Genomic DNA, 23933 nt, shown 5'->3' with positions numbered 1-23933 from the left:
TAATGGCCCTACATCTGTCATTTTGCTTTGTTGTTATCTTTGCCAATCTGATAGTGAAGTGTGGAACTGTGAACTAGTTCAACTATTCTGGAAAGCAATTTAGAACTATGCACAAGAAGTTATTAAACTGTACATATACCCTTGATCCAGAGATACCACTACTAGATCCATATCTCAAAGAAATAAAAGAAAAAGAGAAAGGACCCATATATACAAAAATATTTCTACTAATTTTTTTTCTGGTGGCAAAGAATTGGAAATGGAGAGGATGACCATCAGTTGGGGAAAGGCTGAAAAAATTATGGTGTATGAATATGATTGAATACTATTGTGCTGTAAGAAATAATGAAAGGATTGGTTTCAGGAAAAAAAAACTGGAAGACTAATATGAACTGATTCAAAGTGAAGTAAGTAGAACCAGGAGAATAATTTATTTGGCAACAGCAATATTATAATGATAATCAACTTTGAAAAACTTAGGAACTCTGATCAACACAATAAACAACCACAATATCAAAGGACTCGTCATGAAACATGCTATCTATCTCCAGTTAAAAAACTGCAGATTGAAGCATATTTTCATCTTTATTTCCCTTCCTTCCTTCCTTCCTTCCTTCCTTCCTTCCTTCCTTCCTTCCTTCTTCCTTCCTTCCTTCTTTCCTCTCTCCCTCCCTCTCTTTCTTTCTTTCTTTCTTTCTTTCTTTCTTTCTTTCTTTCTTTCTTTCTTTCTTTCTTTCTTTCTTTCTTCCTTCCTTCCTTCCTTCCTTCCTTTCTTTCATTCTTTCTTCCTTTCTTTCTTTCTTTCTTTCTTCTTTCTTCTTTCTTTCTTTCTTTCTTTCTTTCTTTCTTTCTTTCTTTCTTTCTTTCTTTCTTTCTTTCTTTCTCATGGCCAATGTGGAAATTTGTTTTGAATTAAAAAACAAAAAAGCTTCTTAAAAAGTAAAAAATTCGTTTCGCTGAAAAAAATCTTATGAAGTATAGTCAAAGAAAGATTTTTTTAAAAAAATCATTGAAAAGTCTTTCTATAGCCAAATGCAAGAATCATAGTAATGAGAAAACACCATAAGCTTTTCCAATTAGTATGGAGTCAGAATGGCCTGTCTGGCTGTGATTATTTAATATCAGGCACGCAATGCTAGCGATGACAATAACAAGACCAAGAAATTAAAGGTTTAATCAGAGGCAAAGTGTAGATAAAACTATCCTTATTTGCAGATGATATGGTTTTTTGCTTAGAAAATTCTGTGGAATGAGCAAAGAAATGAATTGATGCAATTAATAGCTTTAGCAAAATTGCAGACAGCAAAATAAAACCATAAAAATTAACAGCAGTTCAATATAATAATAATGAATTCTAAGAGTAACAATAGAAAGAGAGATCTTATTCAAAATTGTTACAAGGATCAAGCTACCAACACATGCAAAATACTTCTTTATTTTCAATTAAAAAAATGTACTTTAATGAAAACAAACAAAAAAGAATTAGAGGAATGTTCAGTACTCATGGGTGGATGCTGACAAAAATGAAAAGACTAACAAAATTAATTTACTGTTGTAATAAGATCACAAACAAACTACCAAAGGAATACTATGAAGAATTTGATTTTTGTAGCAAGTGAAGGCTCAATGAATGAGAGAACTGAGGTGGGATCTATTCAGAAATGACTGATATAAAGACAAATGACATCAATAAAATTTTTTTAAATAGTGAAAAAAATGACTAAATGAATGTGACTTGAAATCTTCTAACTCAATTAAATTCAACAGGTATTTATTAAGTGTATGCTCTATGCAAAATACTGGGTAAAGAAAACATTATTGTAGAGGAGGGTGGAAGAGTGAAGTGAATGAACAATCATGAAGATCAAGGAAGGTTTCTTGAAGTACATAACATCTGAGATCTGACTTGGAAAGAAATTAAAGATTCTAAGAGTTGGAAATGAGCAAGAAGTGAATTTTAGGCACTGATTGGGCATGGAGAAAAGAGACTAAATATAGAGTTTGTTTCAGAATATATAGGCCACTTTCAAAGAATTGGAAATTGGAAGGATGCTCATCCATTGGGGAGTGGCTGAATAAGTTGTGGTATGTGAATGTAATGGAATACTATTGTGCTATAATTAAAGATTCTGAGAGTTGGAAATGAGCAAGAAGTGAATTTTAGGCACTGATTGGGCATGGAGAAAAGAGACTAAATATAGAGTTTGTTTCAGAATATATAGGCCACTTTCAAAGAATTGGAAATTGGAAGGATGCTCATCCATTGGGGAGTGGCTGAATAAGTTGTGGTATGTGAATGTAATGGAATACTATTGTGCTATAAGAAATGATGAACAGGCTGACTTCAGAAAAACCTGGAAAGACTTGTGTGGTCTGATGCTGGGTGAAGTGAGCAGAACCAGGAGAACGTTGTACACAATAACAGCCACGTTGTGTAATGAGTAAGACTGATAAACAACCCGTCTCAGCAATACAAGGATCTAAGATGTCTCCAAAGGCCTCATGATGGAAAATGCCATCCACAAAGAAGAAAGAATTATGGAGTTTGAATATAGATCAAAGAATACTATTTGCTATTTTTTCTTCTGTTGTGTTTTGTTTCCTCTTTCTGGTGGTGCCTCCTATTGGTTCTAATTCTTACAACATCACTAATGTGAAGATGTGCTTAATAGAAATGTATGTGTATAGACTATATCAGATTGCGTGCCTTCTTGGGGAAGAAGGTAGGGAGAGAGAGGGAGAAAAATTTAAAACTCAAAAGCTTATGGAAGTGATTGTTGATAATTCAAAATAAATTTTATATATATGTATGTATGTATATACATATATATATATACAGATATATACATACACACATATATACATACATACATACATATATATACATATACATATATATATACATACACACATATATACATACATACATATATACATACATATATATATACATACACACACACACACACACACACACACACATATATATATATATATATATATACATATTTGACTGGAAGGTAGATTAGTTTGAAACAAGTTTAATAATTTAGGTTGGACTCAGATCAGAAAGGGCCTTAAATGCCAAATGGGGGGATTTGTATTTTGTTTAAATTATGACAATCCCCTGTCTATTCTTGTTGTTTCTCAGTTAATAATTGTCTTCTTGGAGGTAAATTTTATTTGTGATGCATGAACAAATATCTGGTGCTAAGACCTAGTATAGCCCAGGGCAAAGGACCTAAGGTTGCACACTCAGAAACAGAAATTCTAGAACCTCAAAAAAAATATGATGTCATTTATCTAAGATTTCAGATACAATACCTGGCATTTTAAAATCCAGGGACTGAGATAGAACTGAGTACATGACACATGAGATAGCTTCTGGTTGTAACTACTACCTTCAAATACAGGCACAGCTATGGTGCAATGCATGAAGTTCAGTCTAGTCCCTGGAACTCAGATCTTGGACACAAATTTCCCACCATCTTATTTCCTTAATACCCTAACGTTCAGAGTACACGCACATATAACAATTTCACATTCCACCATCATAGGACCCTGGAAGGCAGATATTACAGTCAATTCAAACTTTCCTAATGCTGGAGCTTCCAAATTCACAGGTCCTACTCACCCAATTACTGTGATTCAGTCACAATCTCTCAAGGTTGAAAAAAAGTCCCATTGCTACTTCTCTCTGTATTCTGATCTCCATCCAGACAAACTTGATTCCACTTCAGTCCCTTTCCTCCTCCGCCTTTCTTTTTCATTGTCTATTGTGCCTTCTAGATCCTCCAGTATGTTCAAACCAAAACTCTTTTGATCTTAGATCCCTTCTTTTGAGATTTTCTATACTATTGCACTAATTAAAAATTGACTTTCTCTCCAGAAGGCACTGTATCATTAACCATCATCTGTAATTCGGATTACATCTACTTTTATAAATTCCAAAATGCCAGACTAGGAAAAGGAGGGGGTGTACTACTTTGTCTTCACTACCACTTCTAAATCTTCCTTCTGCAACAATCATTTAGCATCGTCTCTTTTTAAGGTTAATTTATCTCTCTCTATTACCTGTCTAGAATTTTCTTGTATGATCTGACTTCCAAGTCAATCCTTCTTTCAGTCAATACTTGACTCACAGCCTTCCTCTTCTCAAACTCTGCCTTCATGTGTAGGGAATTAAACATACACATTTAAGTCTCCTCAGATCCTTTCAGCTAGGTTCAAATCTTTTCAGCTTCAGTGCGTGCCCTATAGCTTAACTCTCTAATCAGACACCCAAAAGAAGATCTAATACCTTAGGTCTAATGATTATCCTCATTTGTGTTATAGGCATAGTTATAAATTCTTATAGGCTTTCTTTTTTTTTAATCTCTCACTGTGCATAACCCCTATAGTTCTTTCATTCTTCCTTATTCTTCCATTCCATCATTCCTTCTCTGGTCTTACTTTCTTCCCTTCATCATCTTGACATAAACCAATAAAACTAATCTTGCTTTCTGCCCCTTGATTTCATTGTCACATTTTTCATCAGTCATTCAAGTTCTACCAATATTCAGTGTTAACTGGGTCTACAACAGGTAATCTAGACTACAAGTTATCTTACTGCTACATGGAGATTCATTATAAAAATTAAGTTTCATTTTATTTTCAGATCTTTATTCTCTCTGTCCCACCTCTCCTTGAGCAACAAAACAAAACCTCTTTTATGAACACATCTACTATAACATAAATTCCTACATTGGTCATATCCAAAAATGTATGTCTCAATCTGTATGCTGAATGAATCATGTATCTCTTAGGATATGGGTAGCATGTTTCATCTTGAGTCCTCTGAAATTCAAGATGGTAGGTCTTGTGGTTGGTTATTGTGTTGATCAGTCTTTCAAATTTGTCTATCTTTACAATATTGCTGTTATTTTAAGTATCGTTCTCCTGGTTCTGCTAAGTTGACCCTGCATCTGTTCATACATAAGTCTTTCCAGATTTTTCTGAAATCATCCTATTCATCATTTCTTATAGTCCAATAGTATCCCATCACATAAACATATATGTATAAGAATATTGTGCATGTATATACATATACACACATATATTGATATGTGCATATGTATATGTGTGTGTGCATACAGGTATGTATATGTGTGTATGTATGTATGTATGTATGTATGTATGTATGTATGTATGTATCTTTCTATCTATTGCAGCCATTCCCAAATTATTGATGGGCAACTTCTCAGTTTCTAATTCTTTGCCACCACAAAAAGAATTTAAATAATTAATTTTTGTTTATATGGCTCCCTTTCCTTTTTCTTTTATCTCTTTGGGGATATGGACATAATTGTGTCATAACTGGGTCAAAGGGTATGCATAGTTGAATGACTTTTAGAGTCTGCTTCCAAATTGCTGTCCAAAATGGTGAAATCAGCACTCAGTTCCACCAAAGGTTACATGGAAATCTTTAATCATCTATTCTATTTGCTTTAGCTACTATTCTAAAAATCCTATCCTCAAGCTAACAAAACTACCTCTACCATCTTTTACTTCAACAGAATTTTTCAACTCTATTTTTTGCTAAGAAAATTGAAGTCACACATAGTATAGATCTAGAACTGGAAGGAACCACAGAGACCATTTCGCCTAACTCCCTAATTTTATAGATGAACAAATTGAAGCCCAGGGAGGATGAGTGCTTTGTCCAAGATGGTACAAGTAGTTAAATGCCACAGACAGTATTTGAACTTAGTAAATCTGACTTCATAGGCAGTGCTTTTTCTGCTGTACCACACCATCTCCTTCAGGAGCTCCTTCATTCCTCTTGCTTCATCACTCAAAATCTATTATTAGATGTTCACTTATCTATGTTCCTTTACTACAAACTCCAAACAAAGTGCTACCTCTTTTTCACTCTATGAAAAACAAGATTCATAAGTTTACAAGCAAAATAAGAGGAAGTTAGTGATATTAAAGCCATTTGTGTCAAAGCATCTTGTGTTCAAATATTTGGTGGGTGGATTTTATGTCATTAATATTTGTATCTACTAGCATTCATAATCCAACTTGATACTTTATTTTTCTTGAATACTTAAATATATTATTACAGGTAACCAGAAGACAACCAATCTTAACCTTGTGAATTGAATTATATGAGATTAAAAATTACTTGGTAGTTTTATAGGTGAGAATAGCTGTATTATTATTATTATTATTATTATTATTATTATTATTATTATTATTTATTATTATTTATATTTACCAACCTGTGAAGGTGGACTTGGAACACTGTAATCAAGTCAACAAAAGAAAGACAAAACCTCAGGCACTAGATTGTTTTCTAAAGGCCAGAATAGACCTATATAAAACAGATTTTGCTGGATCAACTTTTTTATATTACGTATTTTAACCTAGTATACAAGTATACTTAAGTATAAGAGAATCTTATTTATTCTATGTTTATAATATGTCTCAAAAGGCTTCTCCTTCACATTCCTAATACTTCTATACTAGTCAGTGATGAAATAGTTCCAGTATTCCTTCAGTCAAATTCATTTATCACACTTCTGCCAGATAAATCTTTTTTTGCAAATATATCTTAATGTCACTGTCATGTACACTTTTAAAAACTTTTTATACAAACATTTTACTTAACAAACATCTCTTTCTACGTCACTCTCATACACAATTTTTTTTTATCAGTTAACAGTTATATCTGCCAACTAAATCCAAACTCTGTAGAATGACTTTAAGGGATCTATACTATCTGATGACATTCTATCCTTAACTGTTATTATATATTACTCTCCTTTGAGTGTTCAGTGCTTTGGCCACTCCAGAATTCTCAGTATTCTATTAGCGCATCTCATGTTTTGCCATTTGTAACTTTATCCACATTATTCTTTATACGCAAAATGCCTTCTCCTTGCCATCTTTGCCAGCCCAAATTCTACCAGGTTTTTAAAATCTAGCTCAAATGTTATGTCCTAGATGAAAATTCTGACTCTCCCTGGGTGGATAGCATTTCTTTCTCTTTGAATCTCTCATTTTATTTTACTTGTGGTACCCGTATTTATTTATCTAAGCTACTTTTTACTATAGCATAGATTCCCTATGTACCAAATCAGATTGGTTCACTCCAATCTGGCAGATCCTGTTGACTTCTGATTATAACCTACTCACACCTCCCTGTCTTAAACAATGCACATTGGAATTTATTTCTCTTTAGTTTTCTCTTAGACTTCCTCATAAGTGACTTGAGTCACAAAAACCCTCTTCTCCATGTTCTTCTAGAGTTGAAAACAATTTATAACCTGGTGGCCAATTCTCTGGTGATTTTTTTTTCCAATTTACCTAGTCTAGCCCTCAGATGAAATCAATACTGACAGGCACAATATCTTATTACAAGGTTTTTAACTTAGTACTGCATGCCAGAGCCTGTACTTCACTGGCATATCCCTTGAATAGCAAAGTTACTGAAGTAGTAATTCTAATTAATTACTTCCATAACTTAAAATTGATAATTTTATGCTAAGTTCAGAAACACAATCAAGAAAAGTTGGTTAATCTTTGTTCTACACTAACTGTGTGACATTGGAGGTGTCTTTGGATTGTTGAGTGTTGCAAGGTTGCTAGTTTTGCATTTAAAGCACCTGTGTTCAAATCCCAGCCTCATAACTTCCTACTTATGTAACATTGAGCATGTCACTTAATCTCTCAACGTCTCAGTTTCTTCATCTACAAAATAAGGGAGTTGGTTAGTCTTTACAGTCCCCCCCTCCTTTTTGTGAAGCGAGGCTAGAAACCAGATCTAAATCTATGAATCTAGGAAGAACACATAATTCCTTCAGTAGTTAGTGAATCCTAGAGTCTATAAATCCAAGAACAGATGTTTGCATTTTCATTTCACTTAATCTTTTTTTGGGTTCTGAGTTAGTTTTTTTACAATGCCTGAAAGACTAGATCAACCATTTTTCAGACACTATAATAATCTGTTTTTAAAGGACATGATCAACAACAAAACAAGCCATTCTGTGGGGACTGTTTTTGTTTAAAAAATGATACTCGAAAACATTCCTTTATGAAAAATTAAGGCCCAGCTACCATTATGAAGAATAACCTCTGTGTAGGTGCAACTTTATTTAAAATCAAAAGAAAACTGTGGAGAACACTGTTGTTTTGTTAGCCTTGGTCTTTGAAATGATCATCTTTAAATAGTATGGATTTTTATGTATTATTCCATTATTAATTTTTAGGGACATTTATTAATTTCTTACATATTCAGCAATCTCTGTATATGAGTAGAAGTAAAACTTTAGTTTATATAACTTTCAATATTTTTATTACCTTTCACAGTCACATGCACACTCTGGCTTGTGGAGAGTTGAGGTTGAACCAGCACATTGCAAGTATATTCACCCTCATCAACTTCTTTTTGTACATCTGAGAGTTTCAAAGTCCCATTGTTCTCAAAAGCCACTTGACGGTGGTTAAAAGGAAGCAGGTTGGAATTCTTATACCATTTGATGGAATAGTATGGATAACCAATCACACGGCAGTGAATGTATGTATCCCATCCTGCAATTGCAGTGATGTTTTTCATTGGCCGAATACTTGCAGGCCCTAGAGAAATATAAAGAAACTCTTCAAAATAATTTAAGGGTACACATAATGAGGAAAAACAGACATTCTTTCCTTGGCTTGTAAATATGAATAAATTCAATCTATAGACTTTACTAATCTTTTAACCTTAGTTTTCTTTATTCTCTGTTAGGGAGATAATTGTGAATCCCAGCTCTAACATTTAAAAATTAATTACAGAGAAATTAATTATGTTATTCCCAACTGTTTTTTGAAATACCAGAATTTTTAAAATTATAAATGAGAGGGAAAATTAATTTAGCCAACAAAACTAAACTGTGCTATACTAGCAATAAGTTACATATGAAGAAGTCAATATAATGTATCAATTATTTAACACTGTATATAAAGTATTGTGTAGATGTATATTATGCCATGTAGGGCTATAGATGCAAGTTAAGATGCCATGTACATGAAGAATCACTATGAAAATAGGAAACTAAAGATGAGGAGGAAAATAAGAAACGTGAATAGCAGAAATTTAAAAGTCAGAAAGAAAAGATTAAAAGGGCAGGACTGAGAGGGAAAGATATAAAAATGTGACAAAAGAAATAAAAATATCATTTATAAATTGAACATATTCAATGCATTTCCAGAGTAAGAAGAAAAGAAGAACTGAGAAGAGCAAAAGACAGTTCAATTTCATATTTCCAGACTTAGCTTATTGCATGCAGAAGTCTTTTTCCGTATTATAAGGAGATGTGTGTGTGTCCATGTGCATGTGCATGTGTGTGTGCATGTGTGTGTGTGTGTGTGTGTGTGTTTTTGAGGAGCTGATTTGACAAGCACCTCTTACGTTTATTCGAGCCTGGTATAGGACGACTCCTGCAGAGTTGTTGGCAGTGCAGCGATAGACTCCACCATCCCGAACCTGAGTGTTAGAAATATTCAGGTAGCTGACCACATTGCCCTCAGAAGTGATAATCTGGCTGACACGATGACTGCCACCCTTAAGTATTGGGTCATCATCTAGAGTCCATGTAATTGTGGGCAGTGGGGTCCCTTTCACATTGCACATAAGGGAAACAGGTTCTCCTGGACTCACCACTTTCTCACTAAAAGCAGAAATAATTTTGGGAGTTCCATCTGTAAGGAGAAAAAGAATTATGGAAAGGAGGAATAACATTTAAAATTTTAAAGACATTTGTGAATTCATTAGAGGATAGCTTCAAAGCAATGAAATTATGTTAACATGTTATAAGAAATTCCATTGTTTACTGTAATACATATTTTATTTTCATATTAGGCTGAGTTCTATTAACATTCATGGTGTATAAAATATAATGCATAATAGTAGTACATGTCATCCTAATGGATAATTATCATATCTCACTAATAGGTTATCTATGGCAACTGCTTTTTAAAAAAAAAACACTGATATAATTGATAATCTTGAAGATTGAACAATTATAAATCATTTGTCAACTGTATCTCACGTAGTTACAACTTTACAGAAAGTCAGCTACCACAGATTTCATCAGATGAAGCTTGGAAGTAAACAGTAGTTTCTCAGTCATGTGAACACTAATTTTGTGATTATAATTGCATAAATGGCATATGAAATGTCTCAATAACTTATTCTATGGTATTCTGGACTTAACAGATTGGCAAAGAGCTGGTTAGACTGCAAAATTTAAAGTCTGGGGCGCATATTGAGCTCATTAAGTATCTTCATAAAAGTGAATCGATATCATACCTATTACATCTATTAAATGCTTCTTTCTGCCTTAATGCATAGTTCTATTCATATTACCAACTTCAGCAGAAAGTAGAATAAATATATTGCTTGGGCTAGGTGAAAAGAAGACTTAGAATTTAATATTGTAATACTGATAATAATATAACAATAAAAATATTATAGAATATGTCTTGAGGTTCTTTTTTTTTTTTGCATTATCAGATCATCAGACTGTATTTTTACCATAGTGTGAAAAGGTGGAAAACTGACCTTCAAGCATTACTTGAACATAGTCTTGAGCAGACATTTTGTCCTTTCGAACAAAGCACTGGTATGCACCACCATCACTTTTAACCATGTGATCCATTATAAGTTTTTCGTGGTTGATCCCTGTAATCCGCACATTCTTCCCAGGTTTGAGGATTTCCCCATTTCGGTACCAGGAGAGTTCCTGATCTTCAGTTCCAGTAACACTACATGACAATGAAACTTGGCTACCCACACTGCTCTTCACTTTCCTTGGGCTTATTGTGGCTTTTAGTGGCTCTAAAGATTTTGAAAAAAAAAAAGGGAAGACAAGGGGAGAGAAGAAGCATTCAACTAAATATTATTTCTGCAGATTTTTCAGTAATCATATCCATGGTCCATTCAGAAGAACATCAAAAACTTTGGTTAATAGATTCAAATGATCTCATGATCAGTATCTTTTAATAAAATGTTATATATAAAAATTTTCTTCTTAATCTTCATTCTCCTTCTCCATGGTACCTCACAAAGGTATCAAATTTAAGATGGGTCATGGCTTAAAGTATTTCGATCTAATAGGTAAGATGATGCTGCCAAGCCACTGTCCATAAAAAATGTATTCAGAGTTGATTTTGCAACGATGATGATGGATTTGGATTGGGTCATCCACAAACCCGCAAATCCATAAACAAGTAGCTATTTTATTTTGTTTTCCCCCTGAGGCCAATGGCATACAACTGTGTACAAAAAAATACCCAAGATCCCAAATACAAATGGCAGCCATAGGACACATTTTTTCTTAGTCCAGAATAACTGACCAGAACATGTATAGACTGCAACCTGTTTCTCCTTAGCATTAAGCATGTCCTAATTTACTGAGTCAAGATATTTACCTAATGCACTTCTAAAAAGTTTGAAATAATTTAACACAAGATACCAAAGTAAATATCTGTGTTTTGATAATTACTAAATCTTAATGGTTTAGGAGATATTTTACTAGGCTATCAGCAAACAAAAGGGACTTTCTGGACATACTGTCTTAGAATACTTGATATACCTTTTGACATCAACATTTTCCATTCCAGGATATTGAGAATTTGAAAGAAAAATGTTTGAAATGAACATTTCTGCAGAATTAGTTCCATTCTTAGCAAATACTAGTTTATATAAGAGGTAACATGGTCAGTTTTCTTCATAGTATCATCAAACAATTTAAAAAAATTAATAACTGATATTTTTAAAAATGACATGCCCAGAAAAATAAATCCTTCTACTTCTTCAATGTGCCAAGTAATTTACAGTGGGAGTTAAGTAAAGATTTATGCTATGCCATACTGTCTGGACCGCAGTCAAGAATGAGGTCTGCATAATAGAATGGGTTCAAAAGATGTAGTTATCTATAAATAGGAAGTATTAATTTAGGTATGGAAGAATAACCTTGATTCAGTAGTAAGTGCTATCAATTGTGCATTATTAGGATAGCAAGTATCAGCAAAAGGAATGTTTGGAATCAAATGTACAGTATAATAATATTCACTTGGAGCAATTGTTTTTGAATTGGGACAAATGATATTTTAAAAATTTTCAATCATTATAAAAATTACTCAGAAGGTTTGCGTGATTTACTTGTTATTCTTTTTCTAAGTGTCTTGAGAAAAAGTTTACTAAAGCAAAATGTATATTCCCTTTGATGTACTTATCTCATAGGTTGACTGTTAGGGTGAATTAAATACAGTGGTTTGAGCTTTTAGAAGAAAAGGTCCTTTATAAACAAAATAGTGTAAGAAATTGTTTTGGACAGGGAAAAAAATAAAAAGAGTCTAGAGTATTTACTCTAGTTCTTATGTTAAGAGGGCTAACACTTGGACAGCTCTTTGACCTCTCTGAGAGAGACAGAACTTTATCACCCTCAGCTTCATCATCTTTGAAATATGGATCAAAATATAACCTACCTCAGAGAGCTATCATGAGGATTAAATAAGATAAGATGTATAAAGTACTGTGCAAACCTTGAAGTGCTATATAACTATTAGTTATTATTATAGAATGAAAAGATATGAGAACAAGACAGTGTCATAGTATTCCATTTGCTTTGTGACACTAATGATTAAGACAGAGATGGGCTGTTAAAACCCACTTAGATAAAGATTTGTATACAATCCAGAGAGAATTCTAGAAATATGATGAACTTGCCAAGGAAACCAAGTCTCAGTGAAAATTCTCAAGAATATTTAGATTACTTCCAGGCAGTTCCTTCATGGATAGCACCTTTCATAATTGTATGTCAATTTCACTTCATGCAGAGAAAGGGAAAATGGGAAAACAAGTGAGAATATTTTAATACTAAGAATTTTTACTACTAGAAAGTTTCTAAATTGGAACTGTTCTGAGGAGATCCTTAATGACAGCTTACTTCATGAAAATGCAAAACCTTACTTTATAACAGTAACAAGCTTTAATCATGTTAATCATAACCATTTTATTTTTATGAGAAGAATCATCATGAAATTAATAAACATGTTATTGGCTGTTGCTCTAAGCAACATATTTCGTATTCAGTTTTAATAAAGGGATAGGTCACAGGCACTCAAGAACATAATTCAAAATATGTTGTGATTATTTTTGCTCAGACTTTTCAAAGATACTTTTATTTTATCCACGATGTTTTTGTAAATGTATAAAAATTGCCCTGTATGCTAGCTTTGCCTTATTTTAAAATCCAGGATAGCATATCATAACTGATTTGTATGTGTAAGTTAGGTTTTCACCAAGGCATTTTTCCCTGGGAAGGGAGAACAGTTCCATATTAAGTAGTTCACCCACCCAGAAACCAAAAATCCATAAAAAAAATTGGCTCAATACAAAGGTTACTTTTTCTTCTAACAGTCTCTTTTTCTCAAGGTAAATGCACTGCTGATGCAGAGACAAACTGGAGTCCTACTTACGTTTTACATAAAGGTGACCTATCACTTTTGCAGTTCCATATCTGTTTGACACTTCACATACATAGCTGCCAGAGTCTGAAGGACGAGAGTTTTCAATCAGCAACCCTGTCACTGTCTTCTGAAACCTTCCTACAACCTCTAGTGGCATGTTATCCTTCAGCCAATGGTAATTTGGCTCTGGGTGCCCAAATGCTTTACAGGGTAGCTCCACACGCTGCCCTGCCATGGCTTTTCGATGGTCAAATCCATCAAGAATAGATGGAGCTGAGTTTGCTGGATCTATAAAGTGAATAATAGTTTTCAGATTTAGCAAATAAAGAGAATGACATTTTTCTGACCTATATAACAAAAACATACTCTTCTTCAAATAATTGTGGAAGGCATCATATGTTGCAAGACTTAAGACCCATAATATCAGTTGGTGGCATGGAATTTGTGACAACAGCATTTTCCATATTCAGTTATTTTTGCAATAGTTATGATTTAGACTGAATAGTTTACTATATCAAGTTAAATTTCCTGTTCTACACAATGTTTTTTTTGGCCAAGAAATAGAGCATGCACTATATTAGTGTGGAGGTTCAGTATTGTGGTCAATATCTTTCAAGGTTCTCCTGAGTAATTGATATCCCTAATGGCATGAACCCTGGCCTGTAAGGCAAGATTTTAATAGATTTTTTTCTGAATGTCAAAAATAGACCCAAATGACTCTTTCTTTGCCTAAAGTCTAACTAATTTAAGAAACTAATTCATGGAATTCTAATTACAGGGAATTCAGGAAAGATTTTGGCTTTGTTAGAAAAGTACCATGTGAAGATTTTCTTTTTCTTTTTCTTATGGAAAAATGAAAATCAAAGAATGTTATATCAGTTCTCTTGTCAAATGTAAGACATTTTGAAAGAGGTCTATAAAATATTCTGATTAATATCAGTTGCTAGGTGCTGTCAACAATGCAATGTCCTATGTAAGCCCTAGAGATACAAAACTAGGGAACATGGTGCCTACTATAAAACAAAATACAACAATGTTAAGTGAATAAGAACAGAATAAAGTGTTGTGAATTTTGACATGATAGAAGTGACTTTTGGAGCATTCCACATGTGAAAAAATGGCATGAATAAAGGCACAAGGGTGGGAAAACTCATGATACAATCAGGGTACAGTGAAGGATCTAGTATGGTTGGAACATAGTGTTTGTGAGGAGAAATAGTATGAGGTATTAGTGGAAAGACAAATTTGATCTAAGATGTTGAGAGACTTGCCTCTCCTCAAAAAGAATTTATGAAGATAAACTGGGAAGCTGATGTTTCATAAATAGCTATCAATTTAAAGGATTTACTGAAAAGCTAAGCACTGAACTGGTTTAACAATTTTGATATCACTACTACTACTAGTACTACTACTACTACTAGTACTACTACTACTATTTCTAGTACTATTACTAAATGATAAAAGCTAACATTTATATGGTATCTGCCATGTGACAAGCATTGTGCCAAATGCCTTACAACCATTATTATCATTTGATCTTCACAATAACCCTGAGATGTAGGCACTTGTATTGTCCCAATTTTACAAATAAGGAAATTGAGACAAATAGAAGTTTAAGTGACTTGTCCAGGGTCACACAATAAGTGTCTGAGGCAGGAATTCAAATTCAGATCTTTTCAGATCTTATTTTTATTCCAAGCCTGTCTACTATCTACTGTGCATTTGGTGGACTAATTTCACTGTGCTTTCCTGTCAATACTGGGAATTAACAAGTTGTCCCTTTCCAACATGTGGTGGCTCTTCCTAAGCAACAAGGGCATGGAAAAATTAAAGCACTTACTGTACTAGTGGAAGTACCTCTGTGTATAGTAGAGCTCATTAATAAATAAAATCTATACCTGCTTAAATATAAAGGATCATATTGCTTCTGACAAGGTTGACTCTGAAATTCTAAAAACCCTACCTGAGTATTATCAATAGAAATTAGCCAGATGGATAGCCTCTTTCTACAGTGCTATCTTGGTATATAGTTGTAGAATAAATAACTAACAAGTATAAGATTCATTATATGCATTTAAAATTTAGTTATAGAAAAAAACCATGACCATATAAAAAATTCTAAGCCTGATCTTTGAGACACAATCAGAATCAAATGTTCTAGCTTTATTTCAAGATGCTACTCCTCATGTATTAAAGTTCTAGATAGATTGAATTGCTCATTTCCCCCCAATCTTTTCAAATTCTCTACCAGCTTCATGTATTTGCCCACACTATCTCTCAAGTCTGAAATATGCTCCTTTTTCATTGTTGTCTGTTGACATCTTTCTTTTCCTCTAAAGCACAGTTCAGGTCCCATATCCTCCATAAAGTCATTCTTGATCTTCTTATCTAAAAGGGATTTCTCCCTCCTAAAAGTTTCTAAAAGCCATCTGGAATTATTTTTGTCCTTCATTCAATCACAGAATTTCACAGTTGGAAGAGACATTACAGCCTCTCTAGTTTAATCCAAAACTGAACAACAGTCTCTTCAATAACATATGGTAACAATAGATCATTCCAGTGTTCTTGAAGACTTCCAGTCAGAGATGACACATTAAAATCTTAACAGGAATATTCTCTTAAAAAGGTCTTATTGCTAAGATATATAGGGAACTGTTGTAAAATCATCAGAAAAAGACATTTCTCCATTGACAAATGTCCAAAGAATATGAACAGCCATTTTTTAGAGAAATACAAGCTAATAGTAGCCAGACAAAAGTGCTCTAAATTGTTAATAATTAGAGAAATGTGAATTAAAACCACTCTGAGATTCTACCTCACACTCATCAAATTGGTAATAAGGACAAAAAATGACAAATGCTGGACAAAATATGGGAAAAAAACAGGTACATACATTAATGTAGTACATGAAAGCTGTGAAGTGGTCCAGCCATTGTCCAAGACAATTTGGAACTATAACAGAACAGTTATTAAAGTGTGCATACTCTTTGACTCTAGGTGCATACCACTACTAGGCATATACCCCAATGAGATAAAAGGGGAAAAGGAGCCATATGTATAAAAATATTTAGAACAGTTCATTTTGTGGTATCAAAGAATTAGAAACTGGGCAGAGTGACCATCATTTCACAAGTGGCTATGGTATAAAATGTGATGGAATACTTGTGTGCTTGCTACAAGAAATGATAAAGGAGATGCTTTCAGAAAAAACTTAGGAAAACTTCCATGAAGTGATGCACAGTGAAGGTTGCAGAGGCAAGAGAACAATTTATAAAAAATAACAATATTATAAAAAACAAACAACTTTGAAAGACTTAAGAACTCTGATCAATGCAATTGCTTTGCTTGATTATACATATTTAGTACAAGGTCTTTGCTTTCTTTTTCAATATGGCTTGAGAGAAGTGGAAAGAAGAGAAGATGTATTTTGGTAAATTGAAAAAAATAAAATTTAATTTTAAAAAAGAATGAGCACACTTCCAAGGTAACACCTTTCATTTTTTGATAGCTCTAATTGTTAGAGAGCCTTTTTATGTACCAAATTTGTTTCCTTGCAACTACTAAAGGGAACTGATTGCAAAACAGATAGAGTTCTGGACCTAAAGTCAGGATGGACTGAGGTCAAATCTGACCTTAGACACTTACTAGCTATGTGATCCTGAGCAAGTCTCTTGACTTCTATTTGCCTCAGTTTAATCAATTGTAGAGTGGAGATAACATCTATCTCTCAGGATTGTTATGAGGATCAAATGAGATGATATTTGTAAAAAGTACTGAACAGAGTGACTGGCAAATAGAGCACTGGATATGGATAAAATGCTTATTCTCCTTTCCCTTCCCCATCACACATTTCGCTTTGTTCTGGGCCAAGCATAAGAAGTTGAATCACTCCTGCAGAAATATTTTGGATACTTGAAGGCAGATAGCATATGTCCCCCATTTTCCTGGCTAAATATTCCCAGTTCCTTTACTTGATGCTTACATGACCTCTGTATTGGTTATCCTCTTCTGTAAATTCTTCAGTGTATCAATATACTTTCTAGAATGTGGCACATAGAAATGAACACAATGATCCAAATATGGTACAATGAGAAAAAACTAGAATATCATTATTACTATAGTAGAACTGCTTCCCTAGTCTTGCAAACTGTTCCTCTCTTAATGCAACTTAATACTGCATTAATTTTCTTGGTTTTCATATCCCCTGCTCACTAATGTTGAACTTGAAATCTACCCATAAGTAATGTCTTATTCAGACAAACTGCTGCCTAGCCTATACTTCACTGATCTTGTTGTTGTGAAATTTTTTTTTATCCTAAGAGTAAGATTTTACATGGTAGGGAAAGAATAAGACTGATTCCATCTAGAAGAAGCTTAGGCAATTAAAACCAATATGAAAGCACATTATTATGAAGTCACAAGGATGCTTAAGATGCAATTGGAGAATTTAAATATATGTATGGCAGTTTGAGAATGTAAACTTGGAAATATCAAGATGTTAGAACATTCTTTAACTTTTCTTTCCATTGCATTTGCCATTCCTCCTCATAAATCTATTCCATATAAAACTAGGGAAATGACCAGAGTAATCTGATGTTATTACCCTTTGTCTAAAAAAGTAATATCTCTTGTATTATGTGACTTTTATCAACTTGATGATGATTAGTTTATAATTTTTGAGTTTCAAAAGAGATATTCTCTCTAAGTGCTACAGGAGGATCAGGATCTGATCAAGTGACAATTTCTTCAGATGCCTTTGAGCCAGATCAAATTCTGGTGATCTTTTACTCTCACTAAATCCTAATAAGGCAGCTGTCTCTCTTAGCCTCTGTCAGGCTCTGATAGATTTTATGTCAAGCTATTGATTTTTGACTAAATGGGAAACAATGGGACCAAGCTCATTGCCCTGTGAAAAGGGAATTTAGAGTAATAGTTAAAGATTTTCCTAAATGTCTGAATAGGGGGTTAACCCTTTTGGGTTTAAGGAAAACTCAAACTATTTTAAAGAGTGAGATTATGCTGTCAGCAGTGTTTGTTTGTATTTTGTATTCTGAATAGAAAGGGGATGAAAAGAGTGAGATTTTTAAAAGGTTCAAGTTTCTAACTGTTCAAATATAGTTTTATCTCTATATTTCCAATTCTACTTAGTTCAGAATACACAGAAAGAGGCATGTAAGAAAAGAAGGATTTTTCCTCTCCATCTTGAGAAGTTTACCGCACTGGAAATTAGAGAAAGATTAAATTTGAGATGCAGGCAGAATCTTTTAATGTGAATTTCCAAATCATGATTTGTTACAATAGCTCTCTACAGAATTTACATTAAAAAAATATACATGGAAAATATCACATTTTCACATTCCCTTATTGAGAATGCACAAGGAAAAAATGTCAATTTTAATTTTCATAATGTAATATTTCATAGGATCCTTTGGAGTCTAGCTTTCTAATTACCATTGTCTATACATATCTATTCATGTATTACTTTTGATGAGGTAGGATTTAGTGAATAGAATCTTCATTTAGCCTTTATTTTATAAAACTGAATAATTAAAATTATTCATTTGCTAAAGTAAAAGAGGAAATAATAATAATAATAATAATAATAATAAAAAAATAATATTTTTTCTTACAGGATTTGCTTCTAATCCCTAATATAACTCTTTAATATTCTTGTATTTGAACTTCACACAATTTTTATGCAGCTTTGGAATTTTCACAAGAATGCTTAGAAGCCCTCTACTTACTTAGAGGTCCACCCCCCCCTTCATATTATAATCAATTTTGCTAAGTAAGTTGTTCTTGGCTGTAAGCCTATATCCTTTGTCTTCTAAAATATTGCATATCAAGTTCCCTGCTCCTTTAGGTGGTAGAAGCTAAATTTTGTGTGTTGCCAACTCCATGGTACTTGAATTTTTTCTTTCCATCTACTTGGAGGTTTTTTTCCTGCAGTCTTTTTCTTCTGCCCCCTTCCTACCTTTCTAGTCTTCTCACACTTCATTCCCCTCTATGTACATTGTGATTCATTGGCATTGGCCTCCTTGCTGTTCTTCTCACAGAACAGTCCATCTCCTGACTAATCATGTTCACTGACTCTCCCCCATACTTGGAATGCTGTTCTTCCTCATCTCTACCTCACAGCTTCCCTGGCTTCCCTCAAGTTTCAGTTAAAATTATATATTCTTATTATATACTCTTCAAAAAGCATTTCTCAGTCCTCCTTAATTTTAGAGTCTCTGAGACTCAAACTGCCCCCCTACCCCCTGCACAATTTAGTTTGAATTTTGAATTTAGCTCTGAATTTTGGCAATCATATTCCCAGGAGTTTTAATTTTGGCAGTTTCTTTCAGGAAGTTACTAGTGGATTTTTTTCTGTTTCCACCTTGCCTTCTGGTTCTAAGAGATTGGAAAGTTGTGGTGGTTTTTTTTTTTAATGATTTATGATGTCTGTGCTCTTTTTTGAGGGGTCATGCTTGTCAGGTAGTTCAATAATTCCTATATTTTTTCTTCCTCAGAGTCATTTTTGCTATGAGATACCTTACATTTTTCCAATCTTTTCAGTCTTTTGAGTTTATTTTAACATTTCTTGTTGTTTTATGGGGTCATTGACTTCTATTTGGTCCATTCTAATTTCAGGTAATTTGTTGTTTGGGCCAGGTTTTATACCTCTTATGTTAGAGGTACAAGATATTAATTCTCTCTCCAATTCTTACTTTCATTTCTTTTCCATTCTCTCTTTTAGTCTTCTCATTTAATTTATAAAAAGAATTTAGCCAATTCAAAAAAACCCTCTTGTTTCATCTCTTTTAGGAATTCTAGTTATATTTTTGCCCAAGCTGTAGTGAGATTTTGCTTGTAGATATTTTGGAGTCTTTCTCTTCTTCTGGGTTTTTGTCTTAAGCATCCTTCACACTAAAATTTTATCTTTACTGTTGAATGACAATATAGGTAGTTCCTGTATTTAACCTAGATTGATGAGGATAATGATGAAATAGGTAGTAATTATGAAGTCAGTGACAAAAGGAAGAAGGAATTAGCAATTAGGACAGTGTGGATATGCAGGGAACAGTAAATAGGCCAGTTGTGGCTAGATTGAAATGCTTTTGAGAAGTAAATATAAGAATTTGGAGAGGCAGGTTGATGCCAGATTTTCAGTCTTTGAATATATTTTACTAATTGTCTATAAGTTCTCAGGATAGAATGTGGTCTTCCTATGGAGAAAAGCTACTTTTTTTTAAAGTTGCAAATTAACTTTTAAATGATCATTTTTCCTGTTTGATTTCTCTCACATAATATCAGGTTACAGAGTGGCCTTCAGATACTAAACCTCCCTCTTTTGATCAAATAATTGCAGATGTCTTTAGCTGATAATTATTGAAAACATTTACTTGGACAAAAGAAAATACTGAAGAGGAAGAACAAAGTATTATTCCAACTTGGAGTAATCATGGCATTTAGAATACATATATCCAGTATATTATTATGAAATCAAAAGGATACTTATAAGGTAAGTATTCTAGAATGTAAACACACATATAATAATTTGAGAATATGAATATAGAAATTGCAAAATATTATAATATTTAAAATTTTTTAATTAATTTATTTTGAGTTATCAACAACCACTTCCATAAGCTTTTGAGTTTTAAATTTTTATCCCCCATCTACCCACCTCCCTCCCCAAGGCAATATACAGTCTGATAGAGGCTATATATATATACATTCTTATTAAATACATTTTCACATTAGTGATATAGTAAGTAAGAATTAGAACCAATAGGAGGAACTACCAGAAACAGGAAATAAAATCAAACAGAAGAAAAAAAAAAGAACGAATAGTATGCTTCAATCCACATTCAAACTCCATAGATCTTTTTTTGGATGTTGATAACATTTTTCATTATGAGACTTTTGGAGATGGCTTAGATCCTTGCATTGCTGAGAAGGGCTAAGTCTATCAAACTTAGTAATCACACAATGTGGCCATTACTGTGTACAAAATTCTCCTAGGTCTACTCACTTCACTCAGCATCAGTCCACACAAGTCTTTCAAGGTTTTTCTGGAGTTTGCTTGCTCATTATTTCTTATAGCACAATAGTATTCCATTACATTCATATACTAGAACTGTTCAGCCATTCCCCAATCAATACGCATTTCCTCAATTTCCAATTCTTTGCCACCACAAAAAGAGGTGCTATAAATGTTTTTGTACGTGTGTAGGCTCTCTTTTTCCCACTTTTATGATCTCTTTGGGATATAGCCCTAGAAGTGCTATTGCTGGATCAAAGGGCATGCACATTTTTTATAGCCCTTTGGGTATAGTTCCAAATTGTTCTCCAAAATGGTTGGATCATTTCATAACCCCACTAATGTATTAGTGTTTCAATTTTCCCATATCTTCTCCTATATTTATCATTTTCCTATTTTGTCATGTTGGTCAATCTGATAGGTCTGATGTGGTATCTCAGAGTTGTTTTGATTTGCATTTCTCTAATCAATAGTGATATAGAGCATTTTTTCATATGAAAATAGATGGCTTTAATTTATTCATCTGAAAACTGCCTGTTCATATACTTTGACCATTTATCACTTAGGGAATGATTTGTATTCTTATAAATTTGACTTAATCTCATATATTTTAGAAATGAGGCCTTATCAGAGACACTGGTTGTAAAAATTCTTTCCCAATTCTACTTCCTTCTAATCTTAGTTGCATTGGCTTTGTTTGTGCAAAAACTTTTCAATTTAATGTAATCAAAATTATCCATTTTGCTTTTCATAATGTTCTCTATCTCCTGTTTGGTCATAAATTCTTCTGTTCTCCATATATCTGATAGGTAAACTATTCCTTGTTCTCCCAGTTTGCTTATGTATCAGCCTTTATATCTAAGTCATGAACCCATTTTGACTTTATTTTGGTATATGGTGAGATTTGGGTCTATGCCTAGTTTCTGCCATACTCTTTTCCAGTTTTCCCAGCAGTTTTTTTCAAAAGTTTTTATCCCAGAAGCTGGGGTCTTTGGGTTTATCAAATAATAGATTACTATAGTCATTGACTACTGTGTCTTGCATATTTAACCTATTCCACTGATCACCACTCTATTTCTTAGCCAGTACCAAGCAGTTTTGATGATTGCTGCTTTATAATACAATTTAAGATCTGGAATTGCTAGGCCACCTTCCCCTGCATTTCTTTTCATTAGTTCCATTGATATTCTGGACATTTTGTTCTTCCAAATGAATCTTGTTATTATTTTTTCTAACTCTATAAAATAATTTTTGGTAGTTTGATTGGTATGGCACTGAATAAGTAAATTAGCTTAGGTAGGATTGTCATTTTTATTATATTAGCTTGGCCTACCCATGAGCAACTGATGTTTTTCCAATTATTTAGATCTGATTTTATTTGTGTGAAAAGTGTTTTGTAATTGTGTTCATAGAGTTCCTGGGTTTGTTTTGGGAGGTAGACTCCTAAATATTTTATAATGTCTACAGTAAGTTTAAATGGGATTTCTCTTTCTATCTCTTGCTGTTGGGCTTTGTTGGTAATATATAGAAATGCCAATGATTTATGTGGGTTTATTTATAGCCTGCAACTTTGCTAAAGTTGTTTATTATTTCAAGTAGTTTTTTACTTGATTCTCTAGGATTATCTAATTATATAATCATATTATCTGCAAAGAGTGAAAGCTTCATTTCTTATTTGATTACTCTAATGCCTTCAATTTCTTTTTCTTCTTTTATTGCTAAAGCTAACTTTTCCAGTACCATATTAAACAACAGTGGTGATAATGGATCACCATTGATCTTAGTGGAAATGCTTCTAGCTTCCCATTACATATAATGCTTGCTGAAGGTTTTAGATAGATGCTATTTATTATTTTAAGGTAGACTCCATTTATACCTTTGCTTTCTAGTGTTTTTAATAGGAATGGGTGTTGTATTTTCAAAAGCTTTTTCTGCATCTATTGAGATGATCATGTGGTTTCTGTTGTTTTGGTGTTGATATGCTCAATTATGCTGATAGTTTTCCTAATATTGAACCAACCCTGCATTCCTGGTATAAATCCTACCTGGTCATAGTGTATTATTCTTGTGATAAGTTGCTGTAATCTATTTGCTAATATTTTGTTTAAAATTTTTGCATCTATATTCATTAGAGAAATTGGTCTATAATTTTCTTTCTCTGTTTTGACTCTTCCTGGTTTAGGTATCAACACCATATTTGTATCATAAAAAGAATTTGGTAAGACTCCTTCTTCACCTATTTTCCCAAATAGTCTATATAGTATTGGAATTAATTGTTTTTAAATGTTTGATAGAATTCATGTGTAAATCCATCTGGCCCTGGAGATTTTTTCCTAGGGAGTTCATCAATGGCTTGTTCAATTTCTTTTTCTGAGATGGGGTTATTTAAGTATTTTACTTCTCTTCTGTT

General features: G+C 33.1%; 1 protein-coding gene across 1 annotated transcript in view; it reads right to left on the bottom strand.

Moving 5' to 3' along the window:
• The window catches only part of DSCAM (DS cell adhesion molecule), a 933525-nt gene that overhangs the window by 490242 nt on the left and 419350 nt on the right, over window positions 1-23933 (bottom strand). Inside the window, exons 5-8 of the mRNA XM_078146483.1 lie at window positions 13507-13785; window positions 10586-10861; window positions 9427-9723; window positions 8344-8619 (exon numbers count right to left, since the gene is read on the bottom strand). Of these exons, the coding sequence (XP_078002609.1) occupies window positions 8344-8619; window positions 9427-9723; window positions 10586-10861; window positions 13507-13785 (1128 nt within the window). The remainder of the gene's footprint in view (window positions 1-8343; window positions 8620-9426; window positions 9724-10585; window positions 10862-13506; window positions 13786-23933) is intronic.

Source organism: Phascolarctos cinereus, unplaced genomic scaffold (genome assembly GCF_003287225.1).
Source record: "Phascolarctos cinereus isolate Bilbo 61053 unplaced genomic scaffold, phaCin_HiC Scaffold_726;HRSCAF=1367, whole genome shotgun sequence".
In the NCBI taxonomy this organism is placed as follows: domain Eukaryota; kingdom Metazoa; phylum Chordata; class Mammalia; order Diprotodontia; family Phascolarctidae; genus Phascolarctos; species Phascolarctos cinereus.
This window is presented reverse-complemented; position numbering and strand designations above follow the sequence as displayed.